General features: G+C 50.3%; 1 protein-coding gene across 1 annotated transcript in view; it reads right to left on the reverse strand.

Annotated features, from left to right (window-relative positions):
- Positions 1–3,426: 3,426 nt before the first annotated feature.
- Positions 3,427–16,714, reverse strand: part of PDXK (pyridoxal kinase) — a 31,069-nt gene continuing 17,781 nt past the window's right edge. The window contains exons 4-11 of the mRNA XM_021717696.1: positions 15,933–16,016; positions 12,849–12,895; positions 10,924–11,009; positions 9,426–9,471; positions 7,564–7,675; positions 5,824–5,960; positions 3,974–4,040; positions 3,427–3,728 (exon numbers count right to left, since the gene is read on the reverse strand). Of these exons, the coding sequence (XP_021573371.1) occupies positions 3,616–3,728; positions 3,974–4,040; positions 5,824–5,960; positions 7,564–7,675; positions 9,426–9,471; positions 10,924–11,009; positions 12,849–12,895; positions 15,933–15,987 (663 nt within the window). The 5' untranslated portion in view covers positions 15,988–16,016 and the 3' untranslated portion in view covers positions 3,427–3,615. The remainder of the gene's footprint in view (positions 3,729–3,973; positions 4,041–5,823; positions 5,961–7,563; positions 7,676–9,425; positions 9,472–10,923; positions 11,010–12,848; positions 12,896–15,932; positions 16,017–16,714) is intronic.

Raw genomic sequence — 16,714 nt, forward strand, 5'->3', positions numbered from 1 at the left:
CCAGTAACCCCAGGGTGAAGCTGCATACTCTGCCCGACCTGCACCCCAGGGTCACAACCACCTTTGCTCCCCAATGGGTTCTGCCTTCTGTGATGTCACGCCTGAGAGAGGACTGAGTTTGAACACACACCGTTTCTTTTCTTTGAGTCGGTATCTCACTCTATCACCTATGATAGGAATGCAGTGGCACAATCATGGCTTACCACAACCTCAAAAACCTGGGCTCAGGCGATCCTCCCACCTCAGCCTCTCAAGTAGCTGGGACTACAGGTGCATGTCATCACACCCAGCTAATTTTTTTGATTTTTTGTAGAGTCAAGGTCTCACTAATGTTACCCAAGCTGGTCTCAAACTACTGGGCTCAAGTGGTGCTCCTGCCTTAGCCTCCCAAACTACTGGGATTACAGCGAGCACCACCACACCTGGCCAGCGTTTTTCTTATTGTGGATGACGGCATCCCACCAGTGGAGGCAGCACTTCTGCCTGGTGCTCTCTCAAGACTGAAACAACCCTCACTCCTCAGTGTGGTGAAACCAAGCCTGGTTCAGTCCATTGTAAGATTAAACAATGTTTTAAAAATGGACTCAAACAAGTTTAAGGACAGGACATGAAACAAAGCATCTTTTTTATAACTGTTGACATATATTGCGAAAACAACACAGACATACACAATTACCATAGCAGGACTAGGCAATGATTTAAAGTTGACTTTAAAAAGGATCATACTGTGTAATTCATCTGTAAGGGCTACAGGAAGAGGTTTGAAAAACTGGATTAAGAAAGTATTAAAATTCTGTACCCTGATAATAAGCAGACAATGCCCTCATCTTAAAATAAATTATGATTATTACTTTGCATGTTATTAAATTATGGAAAATAAAAAAACAAAGATTAATTCTAACCTGCTCTGCTCTTCTCACTTGCAAAGTCTAATTCCCTCTTTCTAGGCAAGGCAGGTGCTTGGGAGGGCCCTGAGTGAATCCCCGCCGTATCAAAAACCACTGCCAATGCCTATGGTTAGTATCTTGGATGGGAAACTGGAAATGAAGATCACCCAGGACCCCTGCTCGAAGGATGAGACATGGAGCAAGTCCATGTGGAAAGGAACCTAAGACAGCAAACTTCAGCAATGCCATGAGTAAGGAACACTTGGCTCGTGGAGTGGATGTCAGATGTTTTTCCCATAGAAGCTAGCATTATTTCTAACATTATTTCTATAAAACCCCACATCCACGAAGGCATTATCTGTTCTTAGAAACCCCCAGTCTCCTTCTGCCTGGTCATGTGGCTCAGGCTATAACCTCCCCTGTTTTGGGCTGCACAGCCAAAGGAGACAGAAGAGAAAGTTTATTGTGCCAGAGAGTTCGTGATTTTACAGGAAGTACCCGGAGGTGCAGTCTTCGTCATCATTCTACATAGACTACAAGGAAGTCAAAGAATGAGCCCTCACACAGGAACTCCGTTCTCAAAGGAGGCTTAAAGAACAAACACTCAATCAGAGCACACTGCTGTGATGCCTACTGTACCCGGGATGGGCCCCACACCCAACACTGTCTTCCCAGGGTGAGGTTTTTACCATCTCACTGAAGAGAAGAACATTTAGGTTCTTTCCCCAGTCCTATACTTGCTCCTGATATTTAAAAAAAAAAGAAAGAAAGAAAGAAATCAATCCTGGTGGTCGGCAATGTGGTGCAAGCCCTGTCTCCACTTGGCAGTGACAGTAATTCCAGTTAAAGGCCCTATGGAGGCCCAGGGCCCCAGGTGACTTTGGTGGGTCCCTCTGCTTGCCCACTGGGGAGGCCACCTCCCTGCCAGGCTCTGGTCACAGCCTTCCTTCCTTCTGCTGGTCCAGCAGGGTTCTGTGGGGACCAGTAGCCCCAGGGCTCAGAGGAGCCTGCCACCTATGGCCTCAGAGCCAGGAAACATGGCAGGGAAATCCATGCCCGACTTGCTGGCCACGGTGGGGGAGCAGGGCCCAGTCTGAGCACAGCTGCCAGGCACACAACACATGGGCATTAAGACACTCAGAATGGGGTGAAGGAGGAAGAAGGAAGATGGGATGGGTCCACAAAGTCCATGTGGACACGCAGCGCCTCATTTAGGGCATTTCTCAACAGAGTGAGGAACGCACTCCAGTAAGCGTCTTCCTGGAAGACACTGGAGCTGCCTTAGAGGAAAGTATGGTCTTTGGGAGGGGGCCCACCTATTGGGAGAGTGAGGATGGCCTTTGCAGAGTCTGCTTCCTGGGGGCCATATGGGCCCCCACTTCCATTTCTCTACAGGCTGTGACTTCCCTGGAGATGCACACCTCTGCACCTCCAAGGCTGGATGCCCAGCCTAGGAGATGGGCATCCCCCCTGCAATCATGCCTAGAGAGAGTTCAAACTCTGGGCAAAATGGCACCAGGGACCAGAAAGGTCACACCTGAGCAGTGGACGACTGGCCTTGCATCAGAGCTAATGCTGTGGCCTTCACTGTCCCAGCCTACCCGAGGGGTCTGAGAGTTGCCTCTGCCGCCTCCATCATGCCAATACCTCCCCTTTGGGAACACACCTTCGGAGATGTCTGCAGCTTCAAGAAAGGGCCTCTTGCCTCCCCGCACAGAACACAGAACTGCAGGTGGGGTGGGCAGGGGACCTGGGTTAAATCTCCCAGCTGTGGGTGCAACAGGTGCTCACCTCTGTCCTCTGTTCCTGTCTGTACACAAATACTTATGGCTCCATGTGTTGTCACTGGCAGTGTGTGGCAAACGAATGGTGCTTAGTCTGCCGCATCATAGTTTTTAGGTGAGTTTTCACAAGGAACCCAATGTGGTGGTCTTCCCCGAACTCACACACCATCCTCGCCCCACGGCGACCTTCACTCATTAGCACCTCCCTCATGCCACTCAGCAGACTCGCAGGAGACACTTGTGAATTACAGGAGGTCCTGCTGACATTTGTGAGACCTGAAGACTGACACAAATTTGCTGGGTCCTGGAAAGGTCCCAGCTGATGCACCCACGGCACCTGTGTGAGTCTGGGCAAGCTTGTGTTAACCCTTTCCATACAAATAATGGCGTAAGATCCAAAATCCCCAGGGCCCAAACAAGCAGCAAATTAAGAAAACAAAAATTCTGATACAGGAACAAAGAAGGTGAGACCAGAATGATCATGAAGATATTTGGCATAATTCTTCCTGACGCTAACCATTAACGCCCAATTCGTGCTCAGAGATGCAAAGACTCAGAGGCTACCCCAGGCCCAGCCCCTACAGGACAGGGCTTCTGTGCAGTGGCAGCCAGCAGCCCACACAAGGTTCCACAGGGCAGTGGGCATGGCCTTTGACCCCATCCTCCCACGTAGGACTCCCCTGAGATGGCAAACAAGGGCTGGTCTCCCCTGAGGCCCAGGAGTCCCAGGGGAGCTGGGTTTTCAAATCCCAAAATTCTGTGACCACTTTGTTTACAAAGCACGACTGGCACTTTTCCACAATGAAGACCAGTTGATGCTGGATACTTATGAAAGAAAAAAAGATCAAGTTTCGGTCATAGCTCTAAGGCAGACATTACATTTTTTCACAGGAACAAACACAGAGACACCAACGCACTGTGCGTCGCAGAGGAGTAGAGCGGCCTCACAGCACCGCAGCCTGGACAACAATCTCTGGGTCCTCGATGTCCCTTTTGCTCTGAACCATTCTCAGCTCCAGCTGCGCAGGGCTAGGCCTCAGTCCTTCCCCAGCCTGAGCTGCAGAACAAGCAAAAGGTTAAAGAGAGGAGTGGGAGAGTGGGGGGGTGGGGGGGTTCCTTCCTCCTTCCTGAGTTCTCAAGTCAGAAGGGGGCTCTACCCTGCTGCCTACTGCCCACTAGAGCCACAACCAGGTCATTCCCTGGAAACCAGCAGGTGTTGTATCTTCCCTCCCACTGACTTCTGGGGCCTGGGCCCCTCTCTCCAGGGGCAGGTAGAGGCCTGGAACAGCACTGCTGGAGTACCTTTGGCACACTGGATGGTCCTCTGCAGAACGTGGTGCATGGCTGATACCGTCTTCTCGCAGGCCACCTGTGGGGAAAAGAGACATGCTGTGCACCCGCCTCACTCAGGGCTCCTGAAGTGTTCTCCACTGCCTAGAGGGGATTTCCAGTAGACATAAGCACTGTCCTGTCCTCCAAGCCACCGGGGAGCCAGCTCTGACAGCACACACACTCCAGCCTTGCAGGGCAACCTGCCAGACAACCCACCCAGAGATCCAAAGAGGTAACCAGATATCTGTGCACTGGCCATCTCCCACTGGACCAGACAGCTCACAGAAGTGCTCTCATAACTTCCACATCGCCTGGCAGGTACCAGTCACCAGTGAGAGTTTCTGGAATTAATCAGTTATGGAGGACCTATAAGAAAAGAGCTCCTGCCAAGCTCAGTCACGGTCATCACTCACTGGCATCTCTAGGTCAAAGGCTTTGGGGGCTCAGAAAGTATTGGGGGTACACGGGATACTTACAACCCAGCTCCATAACCCTGGACTGGCGGAATCGAGGACATGGCCTTGTACACCCTAGCAATGAAGCTTCCTGGGTACCAGGTGACACATTTCCACTGCCCTGTACCAAATGAAGCCCCTGCTGCTGCCAATTAAGCACTGCAAGCCTGACTCACTCTTCGCCCTTGAGAGGCAGAAGGGACAGAATGGTGAGGGGACCGCACATTCCAGCTTCAAGGTCAGGATCTACAGTGGGCTTGTCCCATGGCAGGAGAAGGGCTATGGTCCACATGCCTCATTTTACAAATCAGGAGTTGGAGACTTGGCCAAAACTGACCTCCTGGGGAGGGTTGGGCTCCCCCAGACTGTGAAATGTGGCCCCTGGGGGTGGCTGGCAAAGGCAGCACAGGGGCGCCACTTTCAGATCCTGACTTAGCCCTTGCGTGAGCACACTCCCTGGTGAGGAAGGAGTCGTCTTCCTCCTGCCTCTTCCCCAAATTCCAAAGGGACCCCACGCTGTCCACAGTGAGAGACACCCAGAGGAGTGTGACGGGAAGAGCCTAGGGCTGGGAACGATCTTTGTGCAAGCTGGGGCTCTCAACAGCACTGAAAGAGGACACAGACCATGGGGCTGACAGAATCATTTCAAAAGGCATCACGATGCAGGAGGCCACAGACAGAGTGGGCACAGTTACAAAATTGCTCTGCCCCCATCAAGCTACTGTGCTTAGCCATGTAGCAAACCAGAAAGGACCCCATCATGTCACACCCCAAATTACCAAGTCAGTCCACCAACGAGTCCATGCTGCCCGATCTCCACACAAATGTGTAAAGCAGACAGACATCCAGAGAGTCCCCAGAAAGATGGGCCTCCATGCCAAGTCTGACTAGGACTGCCTACCCTAGCCCTCATCCCTGGCCCCCACCTCTTGGTCCCTGAAGAGTGATCCAGTTTTCAGTCCCTCACATCGCTGTGGCAGTTACATTATAGAGAACACTGCACTGGGCTGCTCTCTGGGAGCAGTCTTTCGATTACTAGGGATGCCACCGCCTGGCACCTTGCAGCCTTGCACCAAGGCCGGGCGGGTATGTCTGATTCAATGTAAGATACCCTGAGGGGGTATTCTGAACACATTCTCCCACCTGAGTCCCAGCAAATTCTGATCGTCCTTACTTTCCAAATGAAGGGAGACAGGAGGCGATTCCATGGTGATGGGGTGATTCTGGAGTCTGTGGCCCAGCCACTACTCTCCCAACCCCAGCTGTGGCCAGTGCTTAAGGCCAGACCCTGCTGACTCCTCCAGGTCCTCCTGCTCCCCCTCTGACTCACTGAAACCTGCTCCCCAGAAGGCACGTGTCGCTAACCTTGAGATTGTTGGGGTGCTTGTGTGTCCACGCCAGGAGCATGGCGGCAAAGAGGTCCCCAGTGCCCACGAAGACGGCGTCCACCTTGCGAATGTCCATGCGGATGCGTTCTGTTACCATGGAGCCATCAGGCCTCTCTGGGGGGAGAAAACAGGTAAGGCCACTGGGACCTGAGACTCCACAGCAGGAGAGGCCAGCCTCCTCATCCCTGCTCCCCTCCAGGCACAGCAGCAGAGAAGGTCACATGGACAGAGCATGGGGTGACCTTGTTCAAGACCTGGAGTTCAGAGCATGCCCAGTGCCCTTGAGGTCCCCACACAGCTGTCATCCATGACTCAAAGGAGAAAGACTGAGACCTCAGAGATCAATAAAAGGACGGCCTTGGGGCACACTGTGCAACTCTCCAAGGGGCACAAAGAACTAGGAACTGTCTAGACAAGCTGAAGAGTGAGTGAGAGTGAGAGAGAGAGAGAGAGAGAGAGAGAGAGAGAGAGAGAGAGAGAGAGCGTGTACGCACATGCACGTGCGCTCTGGTGAAGCTCTTGTGCCCAGACACAGAAAGAGCAGAAAGGAGGCCACACACAGCCTGTTCTCTGGGTCCCATAGGTGTGATCCGAGGTCACTATCTTAGCCTTCTGTATCATTTTCACATCAGAAAGAATAAGTCCAGGTGGCATTTGTTCACAGAAAACAATCAGCATATCCAAGCAGACATGTCCTCCAGTGAGGTCAGGGACTTAGACCGAGCTCCAAATGGGGCCTGTGGATACTAGGTCCATGAAAGCTGAATTCCAGCTGGGCCATATGATGTAATCTGTGCTGTCCAGGACATCCTGCCTGACACCCAAGAGTCTGTAAATGGCAACATCATGCCTGGTGCCGCCAGCTCAGCAGTGGCCATCAGAGGCTACTCAGGGAATGCTGGGCTGAGCCTGTGAGCACCCCCAGTCCCCTCCTCCCTATTCCACAGAAACCTTTCCTGATCTTGTTTTCAGTCTGATTCTTCCTTGAGGGTAACAGGAGCTCAAGAAATTCACAACTCGCTAAATAAGACATACAGGGAGGACCCAGAAAAAACCAGAATTATCTTTTGGAGAGCAGGTTTTTTGTATTACAGGCTTCCCCCACTAGGTAAGTGTTCTAGGAATCTTCGGCATCAAAGTATCAGCTAGCATTGTTATGAGAGGCTGCATTTGGCCTCAGTGAATTTTGCTGGAGATTCTTTCAGTGTGTTTGCCCATTTCGTGATGGGCGATTTACAAGCACACCTACCCACATTGTGCTGAGTTTTCAGCAGTTTTTGACCAAAAACAGCATGACCCTTGTGCCTCACCCTGCCTATTCACCCCATCTCACCCCGAGTGACTTTTTTTGTTTCCCCAGATGAAAAAAGTCCTCAAAGGGAAACATTTTGCTGATGTGGAAGAGGTGAAACAAAAAATGGCAGAAGCACCAAAAGGTGTCAAATTGACGTGTTCAAAAACTGTTTTTAGCAGTGTAAAAAAGTGTATATCGGTAAGTGTATTGCATCAAACAGAGAGTACTTTGAAGGTGACTGAAGTTTAAATATGTGAAAATAAATAACACAATTTTTTATAAATAAATTCTGGTTTTGGGGGTCCCCCCTCATATATTTCATTCTGTTGAACCCCAAACACTCTTGAAGCCTTAAGGACACCTACGCTGGCAAGACCAAAGAGGAGCCCATGGAATGGGGGCAGGTGGGGACCCAGCACTCACTCCTCCTCTGGCTCCCCAGTGCAATCAGGTAGTCGCTGCCCCGCGGGGAGGGCAGGTCGGAGCTGGTGATGACCACCGTCTCTGGGCCCAGGGAGTGCAGTACGTCCATCACCTGCCGGTGGCACAGGGAGAATCAGCCCGGCCATGTCACAAGCACACTCCCCCACACAGGCCCGCATGGTTGACCAACATACTCTTACAGGCCTTAGTATAAGGAGGTGGGACAGGAGAGGCTGAAAACCTAGAAAGCAGTACCCACTAGGCACTCAGAGGGAGAGTCATAGACTCCAGCCTCTTCTGGGGTCACTCAGAATCTGAAGAGTCCTGGAAGGGCTCAAGTGCTGACAGGGGCCCATGTGGCTGCCCTCAGGTGACCAGTGAGGCCCTCCTCCTCCCCTTCAGGCACTGAGCAGGTAAGTGGATGGACAGGTCCTGCAGGCTGGAGGAACTTTCCTCTCTTTACGCTGGCTTTTTGTAACTCTCCTAGAAGCTCCTGTCTTCACTGTGCAATTGCCTCAGCAGTATGTGTGACCACACGGGGCACCCTTGCTTCAGGGTTAAGTGTGGGGTGGAGCTGTGTCACCAGCCATATGCATGCACACATGCATGTACACACAACCAGAGGGTGCATCCTCACCCAGCATATACCCACAGCAGAACCAGGACTCTGATCCAGGGTCAACCAGCTCCAAAGCCCCTGGCCACGACTCCAGCTCAGTAAAAGGCCTCAGAGTGGGCAGAGTGGCCCCTGCAGTCACCCCATTCCCTCTGCACAACAAAGACAGGCTCACACCGTGTGGGCCCAGGTGTGACCAGGCTTCGGCGCCTGCAGTGTTCACCCAGAACCGACAAGGCTCATTTGAGCACATTTCCCAGGCTGTTAATTGAGAACTTGTGCCTGGTGTGGGCTACTTGGGAATGCAGCCCAGAACAGGTAAACTCCTGCTACAGCATAAACACATCTCCTCCAAAATTTACACTGACACTTCATGCCCACGGTGGTAGTATTAAGAGGTGGGGCCTTTGGTGAAGGGACTAAGTCATGAGGGCCTGCCTCTCATCAGTACCTTCTGGAAGGGCTGAAGAGAACAAGCTCAGGCCCCTTTCACTCTCCACTTCCTGCCATGTGAGGAGGAAGTGACCAGGCAAAGTCTTGGAAGCAGAGGGCAGCTCTCATCACATACTGACCTGCTGCCACCTTGATCTTGGACCTCCCGGCCTCCAGAATTGTGAGTAACACATTTCTGTTCTCTATAAATTACCCAGTCTCAGGTATTTTGTGAGAGCAGCCCAAAGGTCTAAGGTAAGTCATCCAAGGCTCAATGCTGGGTGATACCCATGGATGACAACCTGGGAAATGTGCTCAGATGAGCCCTGTTGGTCGTGGGTAAGCACTGCAGGCACTGCTCCATCCACTCTTGAGGCCTTTTACTGAGCTGGAGTCATTGCCAGGGGTTTTGGAGCTGGCTGGCCCTGGATCAGGGTCCTGGTTCTGCTGTGAAACCAGCATGGGAGGGAAAGTAGAAAGGAACTTTGAAGATGAGATCACACCGAGAGCTGTAGCATCACCCCCTGTCCTCCTGACAGCCTGCCCTGTGGGTTCCAGGCTTGTTCAGCAGCCCCCAAATGGCACAAGCCTCTGACTTGTAATACATGCTCATACAAATGTATACATGCACACACATATCCTCCTGGTCTCTGGAGTCCCCTGATGGGCACAGATTGTTTTAGGTCCCTGTGGGGAGAAACAACTCCATGATACCACTGGGGTATCTGTCTCCTGTCCCTCAGGTATGTGGCTGTCCTCTACCCACGGTGGGCAGTGTGCCCTGCCCCATCATGGGCCTCGGAAGACCTCCTACCGCTAAGGCTTCTTCCTGGCTGTGGATCTTCCGGCCGCTCAGTAACCTGCAAGACAGGCAGGAGGGGACAAGCAAGGACAAGATAAGCATCTCTTCTCTGGGGTGTGTGTGTCACATTCCCCAAACCACAGCAGCTCTGGTAACCACTCAGCCCCATAGGAAAAAAGTTCAGCGTGTGCTGGTCATCACAGGCTGGGACCACAGTGACCTATGGTTTGGGTGGGTTAAGTGTGAAGTTTTGTTTTGTTTTGTTTTGTTTTTTGAGGCAAAGTCTCACCCTGTCTCCCAGGCTGGAGTACAGCGGCACACTCACAAGCTACCACAGCCTCAACCTCCTGGGCTCAGGTGATCCTTCTGCCTCAGCCCTCCAAGTACTGGAACTACAGGTGTGTACCACCACGCCTGGCTAATATTTTGATTTTTTTGTAGAGGCAAGATCTTGCCAAATTGCCCAGGCTGGTCTCAAACTTCTGGGGTCAGGCAATCCTCTCACCCTGACCTCCCAAAGGGCGAGGATTACAGATATCAGCCACTACACCCGGCCTAAAGTTTGGTTTTAAAGGGAATTCTCACATATGATAGGGGGCTGGTAAAATTCCAATTGTGGTTGAAGTTTATACATAACAGAAGTAAAGAAGAGGGAGCGCACAGCCCCAGCAAGGGTGACCTATGTCCATGGAAAGTCAAAGAGCTGCATAGTTAATGCACCACATTCCCATTAGCCCATCCAAGGCTCAGGGGCCCTAGGGTAAGACATCATCCTCCAGTTAGGTCAGGGAACCCCCAGCCTCCAGGTACCTCCACCCCTACATGAATGGGAGGCCCAGAGGCAGCAGGAACACAGTTCAAGGTCCAGGAGGGCTAAGCTGCGATGGGAACCAGCCCAGTCTGCAGGCAGCTTCACACTTCACAGCACTGGGAACACATGGCTTCCCCTTGGTATCTGATTCTGCAATCAATCAGGCGGGGCCATACACCCGAAGAACGGCCTTTTGAAACCTGGTATTGGGCACTTGGAGGAGAACGTGGGCCCAGCACATACCTTTGAACCTTATGGAGCAGTCTGGGCAGCATCCTGCCTGCCTCAGTTGCTGCTGCTGCTTTCCATTACGGCATATCCACCCATGTGTGCCCTCAGCTCCCCAGGGCACCTCTTACCCCTCTCCCCGCAAAAGGCCTTGCTGTTCAGGAAAGCCGTTGAGGCCAGCAGAACAGTCTACTTCACCTGCTGCTGCTGCTGCCACCAAAAGCAAGGCTTGGCCATAGGCTCAAGCAGACAAGGGCTTTCCCAACTCAGAGGACCCCACCCGCCTAAGGGAACCCCACCCCGCCTACTCCAGTACTGCCCAGAGCACGATCCTTAAGCAGGGCCTTTCTGAAGGCCACCTTGGTAGTCTGAACAAGAAGCCCCAGGGCAGATGTGCAGATGTTCCAGTATGTTCTCTGAAGTTCCTACTGCAGGGAGATCTGGGAGCTCCAGCAGCTTAGAATGACTTACTCAGCCTCAAACTGGTTGGGAGTTATAATGTCTGCCACCGGCACCACTTTTTCTCTGTAAACCGGAAGGAGGTCCTCTGGGACGTACTGAAGAACAAAGGAGACAGGAGCAGAAGCTGACTCACACAGAAGAAAATGCACCAGAAAACATGCACAAAAAGCCCTTCTGGTACAGGCTTGGGAACCGGGGGCCCTGCCATGAGATGTGGGCCCTCTGACTGTGGAGGTGGGATGCTCCTGCTACAAAGGCAGTGTGTTGTCAAGGCACATTGGAGCTGAGAACCCAAAAGGTCCCGAGGGGTCCAGAAGGGAAGGCTTTGGGCACACGGTAGATGCCTGCAGAGGGTACAGGATGAGAAGGAGAGGAAGACCCCATGCCCATGAGCTCAAAGGAAGGAGAGAGGAAGGTGAGAAGCAGGAAGACCCAGAGAGTGGGTAGCAGTGGCCCTGAGTATGCTGGGAGGGGTGGGGATGCCTGGTGATGGCCAGGTGTCCACCTGGGACTAGGAGCCTAACTCAAGTGCTCTTCTGGTTATAAGTCAAAGCACCTTTGATCTACCCATTTTTTGTCCTAAGTTGCCCAACAAGCAATTCAACAGATTTATTTATAAAGGATTCCAAAGCCAAAGTCCGACACAAGAATCTGAAAGAATTCTGTATGCTCTATGGGAGATTTTACCAGTCCCAGGCTGAACAACCTGAGATTCAAAACCCTCCCCACGCTTTGTCCTGGGAAACTCCCTTGAAGACCAGAAGCCACCTCCCCAGATGTACCTCTGTGCCTGGTGCACACAGGGTGGCCATATGTTGGCCATGGCTCCAGACACAAGCCTGGGAGGCGCTAAGGATGGATGAGGGGTAACCTGAGCACCCCGGCCCATAGGTTTCAATTCATCGGGTATGACCATGAACTCAAAGAAAGGATCTTTAAGGTCTGATTTTGGGTAAAAGGACCCAGCACACCCCCTTTAACTTTATGTAGAAACTTGAGATACGGGATTTCACTACTCATCTGAATCTAATACGTTAACTCATGTTTAGGACAGTCTTGGCTCACAGGGAACATAAACGTGATCCAAATCAGGAGGACAGTTCCCATGCCCACAATGAACTGCACAGTGACCTCCAGTCTCTATTATCCAAACATAAGCATCTGCTTTGGGTCAGTCAGGCCCCACCCTTAGGGAGCAGCACAAAGGGAGAGCAAGAGAACTGCAAGCTGGGATCCTGCCGAGAAGGGCACTGGTGCTGGGACCTTCTGGAAAACAGGTACAAGACAGTAGACACACAGACAGATGCTAAGCAAACCAGCCCACCTCACCTGGTTAAATGCCCACCGATACAACCTGACCTTGACTACTGACCCAGTGGGGCACCAAGAACATCAGCTTGGGTGTGCCTTGTACAATGTAGACAGCCGGACAACCCAATGCACTACACTCAGTGAATTTACAATGAGCAAACGGACAAACTGGATGACAACCACAAAGAAGGTATATGCTGACATCATTTGAATACCAAACTGCTGAGGTTGAAAGTCCACAGGCAGGATAATCTTTGAGTTCTTTCCACCTTGAAAATTCTAGCCTTGTATGTCAACCACAGTGGATTTGAACCTCAGCTACTTTATCCAGCATCCAGGGCAGTGTGCAACCTCCTGCCTATTTTTGTGCAGCTCTGGAGCTAAGACTGATTTTTATATTTTTAAATGGTTAGAGGAAAAAAGATTTTTAAAGAAGTAACACTTTGTGACACACGAAAATGACAGGAAATTTGAATTTCAATGTCTATAAATGAATTGCTACCAGAAAACACCCAAACCTGTTTGTGTATCTATCACATTTGGCTGCTCTGGTGCTATGACAATGAACAGCTGCACCAGGGACGTGTGACCTGCAAAGCCCGAAACAGCATGAAGTCACTCACCATTGAGCCTTCACCATTCCACTTGTCACCCAAGACTGGATCACACACTGTGGAGACACAGGTATCTCATCAGCAAAAGCTGTCGTTGACAAGTAACAAACCCCCAACATTTTGTTCTTTTTCAATTTAACTTTTTAATATGGTAAAAATATACAAGGAGGCACTCAAAAAAACTAGAATTTATTTATAAAAAATCGTGTATTTATTCTTACATGTTTAAACTTAAGTCACCTTCAAAATACTCTCCATTTGATGCAATACACCTATGGAAACACTTTTTCCACTGCTCAAATGTTTTTGAATTCGTCAGTTTTGATGCCTTTTAGTGCTTCTGCCATTTGTTTCGCCTCTTCCACATCGGCAAAACGTTTCCCTTTGAGGACTTTTTCATCCGAGGAAACAAAAAAAATCACTTGGGGCAAGATGGGGTGAATAAGGAGGGTGGGGTACAGGGGTCATGATGTTTTAGGTAAAAAACTACAGGACACTCAGTGCAGTGTTGGCAGGGGCATTGTCATGGTAGAAGAACCAGTCCCCTGTCTGCCACAACTAGGGACATTTCTTCTACAGTGCAGCCTCTCACAACAATGCTAGCTGGAACACTGATGCCAATGGGTTCCTAGAACCTAGAAGGGGAAGTCTGTACTATAAGGGGCCCGCCCTCCAAAAAATAGGTTTTTTTTAGGGGGGTCCTCCTCATATAACATAAACTTTTAACTTATAATTTTTGTCATTTTAACCATTTTTCTTTTTTTAAATTTTTTATTTTTAAATTTTATTTTATTTTATTTATTTATTTTGAGTTGGAGTCTCACTGTCGCCCAGACTGGAGTACAGTGGCCACTCCTGGCCACCGCAGCCTCGACCTGCTGGGTTCCGGCGATCCTTCTGCCTCAGCCTTCCAAGTAGCTAGAACTACAGGCGCACGCTACCACTCCCGGCTAATTTTTTTGATTTATTGTAGAGATGAGGTCTTGCCTGCCCAGGAGGGTCTCGAACCCACGGGCTCAGGCAATCCACTCACCTCAGCCTCCCAAAGGCGCGGGATTACAGGCTGAGCCACCAAGCCCGGCTCCATTTTTCTTTTTAAGTCAGGGTCTCACTGTGTCACCCAGGCTGGAGTGTAGTGACACAATCACGACTCACCGTAGGCCTCGAACTCCTGGGCTCAAGCAATCCTCTCACCTCAGCCTCTCAAGTAGCTAGGACTATAGGGGTGCACCATCATATCTGGTTGACTTTTTGTTTTTTCATAGAGATGAGGTCTTACTACATTGCTCAGACTGGCCATGAAATCCCGGGCTCAAGCAATCCTCCTGCCTCAGCCTCCCAGAGTGCTAGGATTATAGGCATGGGTCATCATGCCTGGTCACATTTTAACCACTTTATGTGTATAATTCAGGGTCATTAAGTACATTCCCATTGTACAACCATCAACACTATCCATCTCCATAATTTTTTTATCTTCCCAAACTGAAACTCTGTTCCCATTAAACACTCACTTCCCACCACCCTCTGCCTGAGCCTGGCAACCTCTAGCCTACTTTGCACCTCTGTGAATTTGCCTATTCCAGATATCTCGTGTAAGCAGAATCATACAATAGTTCTCCTTTTGTGGCTTCTTTCACTGAGCATACTGTACTCAATGTTCATCCATGCTGTAGTGTGTGTCAGAACTGCCTTACTTTTAAAAGCTGGGTAGTGTCTCACAGCATGGATGGCCACATTTCATTTATCCACTCATCTATCAATGGACATTTGAACTGTTTGCACCTTTGGTTATTGGGAATAATGCTATTAAGAACGTGGGCGAACAAATATCTGTTTGGCTCTCTGTTTTCAATTATTTAGAATGCACACCTAGGATGGACCTGCTGGGTCATATGGCAACTTGATGTTTAACTTGCTGGGAACCCGCCACACCGTCCCACAGCAGCAGCTCTATTTCACATTACAAACAACAATACATGAGGACTCGGACTCTTCACATCCTCGCCAATACTTGTTAATTTCTATTTTTTTTTTTTTCATTATAGCTATCCTAATGAGTGTAAAGTGGTATCTCAACACTTTATCTTTAAAATTTTTTTTGTAGAGATGGGATCTCGCTGTGTTGCCCAAGTTGCTCTCAAATTCCTGGCCACGAGCGATCCTCTCACCTTGGCCTCCCAAAGCACTAGGATTACAAACATGAGTCACTATGCCTGGGCTCAATATTTTATTTTTGAGCTTCACAAACACATTAAGGCACAACTAAGCACATGATCTTCCATGGTCACATATCAGGTTACCCACCACTTCACATTTCTCTGTCCAAGATGTCTAAGTGCTCTGGTTAACTCCTATTAGTTTCTGATCCTCTGCATCTTTTCTATGAGCAACATAGGACAGTATTTTCTCACCACCCAAACAGGTGCAATAGCCCCTTCCTTCTCCTGCCACAGAACACCAAATCCAGACCTCACATCATCTGCCCCCCGACAAGCAAATTCCCTTTGGACAAAACAACACACTGAGTCAGATCTGCCGTTAGGCCAGCAGAGGGTAGGGGGCCCGTGAACCTCAAGAGAAGGACTGCAGTCTGCAAAATTGGGTGATGCTGCCCCTTCTCCCAGGTGAAAAGATGAACCCAGGGCTACCTGGCCTCCAAGGAAAAGTTTTTCTATGCAGACACCCCCAAGACTCAGTAGTTGTGGTCTTGCCGGGTGTTACCTCCACCCCCACCCTCTTCATGGTCAGTGTGGTCACACACGTCTGATGGGCTGCCTGGGCACTCCTGGGCCTTCATGGACTGATGTTGATTATTAGCATACCAATGACCCTTCCTCTCTCACATGTCCCATATGAGACCCCAGGTTCACCTTGGAAACGCTTCTAAGCCCTTGCAGAGTTCTGAAGGTAAACATCCTTAGGGATCCTGCAGACACAGAGCCTGAGCCTCCGGCCTGGAGAGGGAGGGCATGAAGGAGGGGTCCTGAGAAGGAGGAAGCCTTCACCTGGCTCCCAGGCCAGCCTCACTCCAGAAGGTGGCAGGCCCAGAGCCATTAGGCTCCACAGCCAGGCCTGAGTGGGTTCCACGCCTACCGTACACGAGCCTGGAGTTCTGCTGCTTCAGTTCTTGCACGATGTCTACCACCATGGCCAGGAACGACTTGTCTCGCGTGTAACCTTCAGGAGAGGAAAACCCAGGTTATACTCTGGAAACAGGAAACACATGGGACCAGCTGTAGCAATAAGAGAAATAAGCACCAGCAAAATGTTCGAGTGTGGAGAGGCAGGGACAGGTCTGAACCTCTGTAGCCCAGGCTCAGAGGTGTCCCCAGCAACCTATAGCCACAGAGGGGAGAGCTGGTATTTCTCAAGAGAAATGCTGAGTCTTAAAGAAATAAACCCACAAGTGACAGGTATAGGTGTGATTTTTTTTCCTTTTTCTGTATTTCCACTTTAAATAATGAGCATATGTCATTGTTAACCATGTATAACAATACAAATTGTTGTTGTTTTACCAGAAGTCAACAAAGAACATCAATGCATAATACAATACAAATCGTTGTTGTTTTACCAGAAGTCAACAAAGAACATCAATGCACCAGGTGGCAGCATGTCACTTACCCAAGCATTTCACCTGTGACCTTTCCTGCCCCAGGAAGACTATCCAACACCCTACCTGTGCCCTCCCTGGGCACTAGAACCCCAGCGTGGAAGCAGGAGTGGTCCTTGGCACAGCTAAGACAGTCATTGTGCCAATAAGCAAATTATAGCCAGGACTCCCAAGGCCACCAGAGGCATGACAGTCCCAGGGCATGCTGAGTCCCTCCTTGAAGGAGGCAGGGACCAGAAAAGGGCCTGGGCGGGGGTGCTCAGGG

This window comes from Carlito syrichta, unplaced genomic scaffold (genome assembly GCF_000164805.1).
Source record: "Carlito syrichta isolate Samal-C Ts95f unplaced genomic scaffold, Tarsius_syrichta-2.0.1 Scaffold309931, whole genome shotgun sequence".
NCBI classification, from domain to species: Eukaryota; Metazoa; Chordata; class Mammalia; order Primates; family Tarsiidae; genus Carlito; species Carlito syrichta.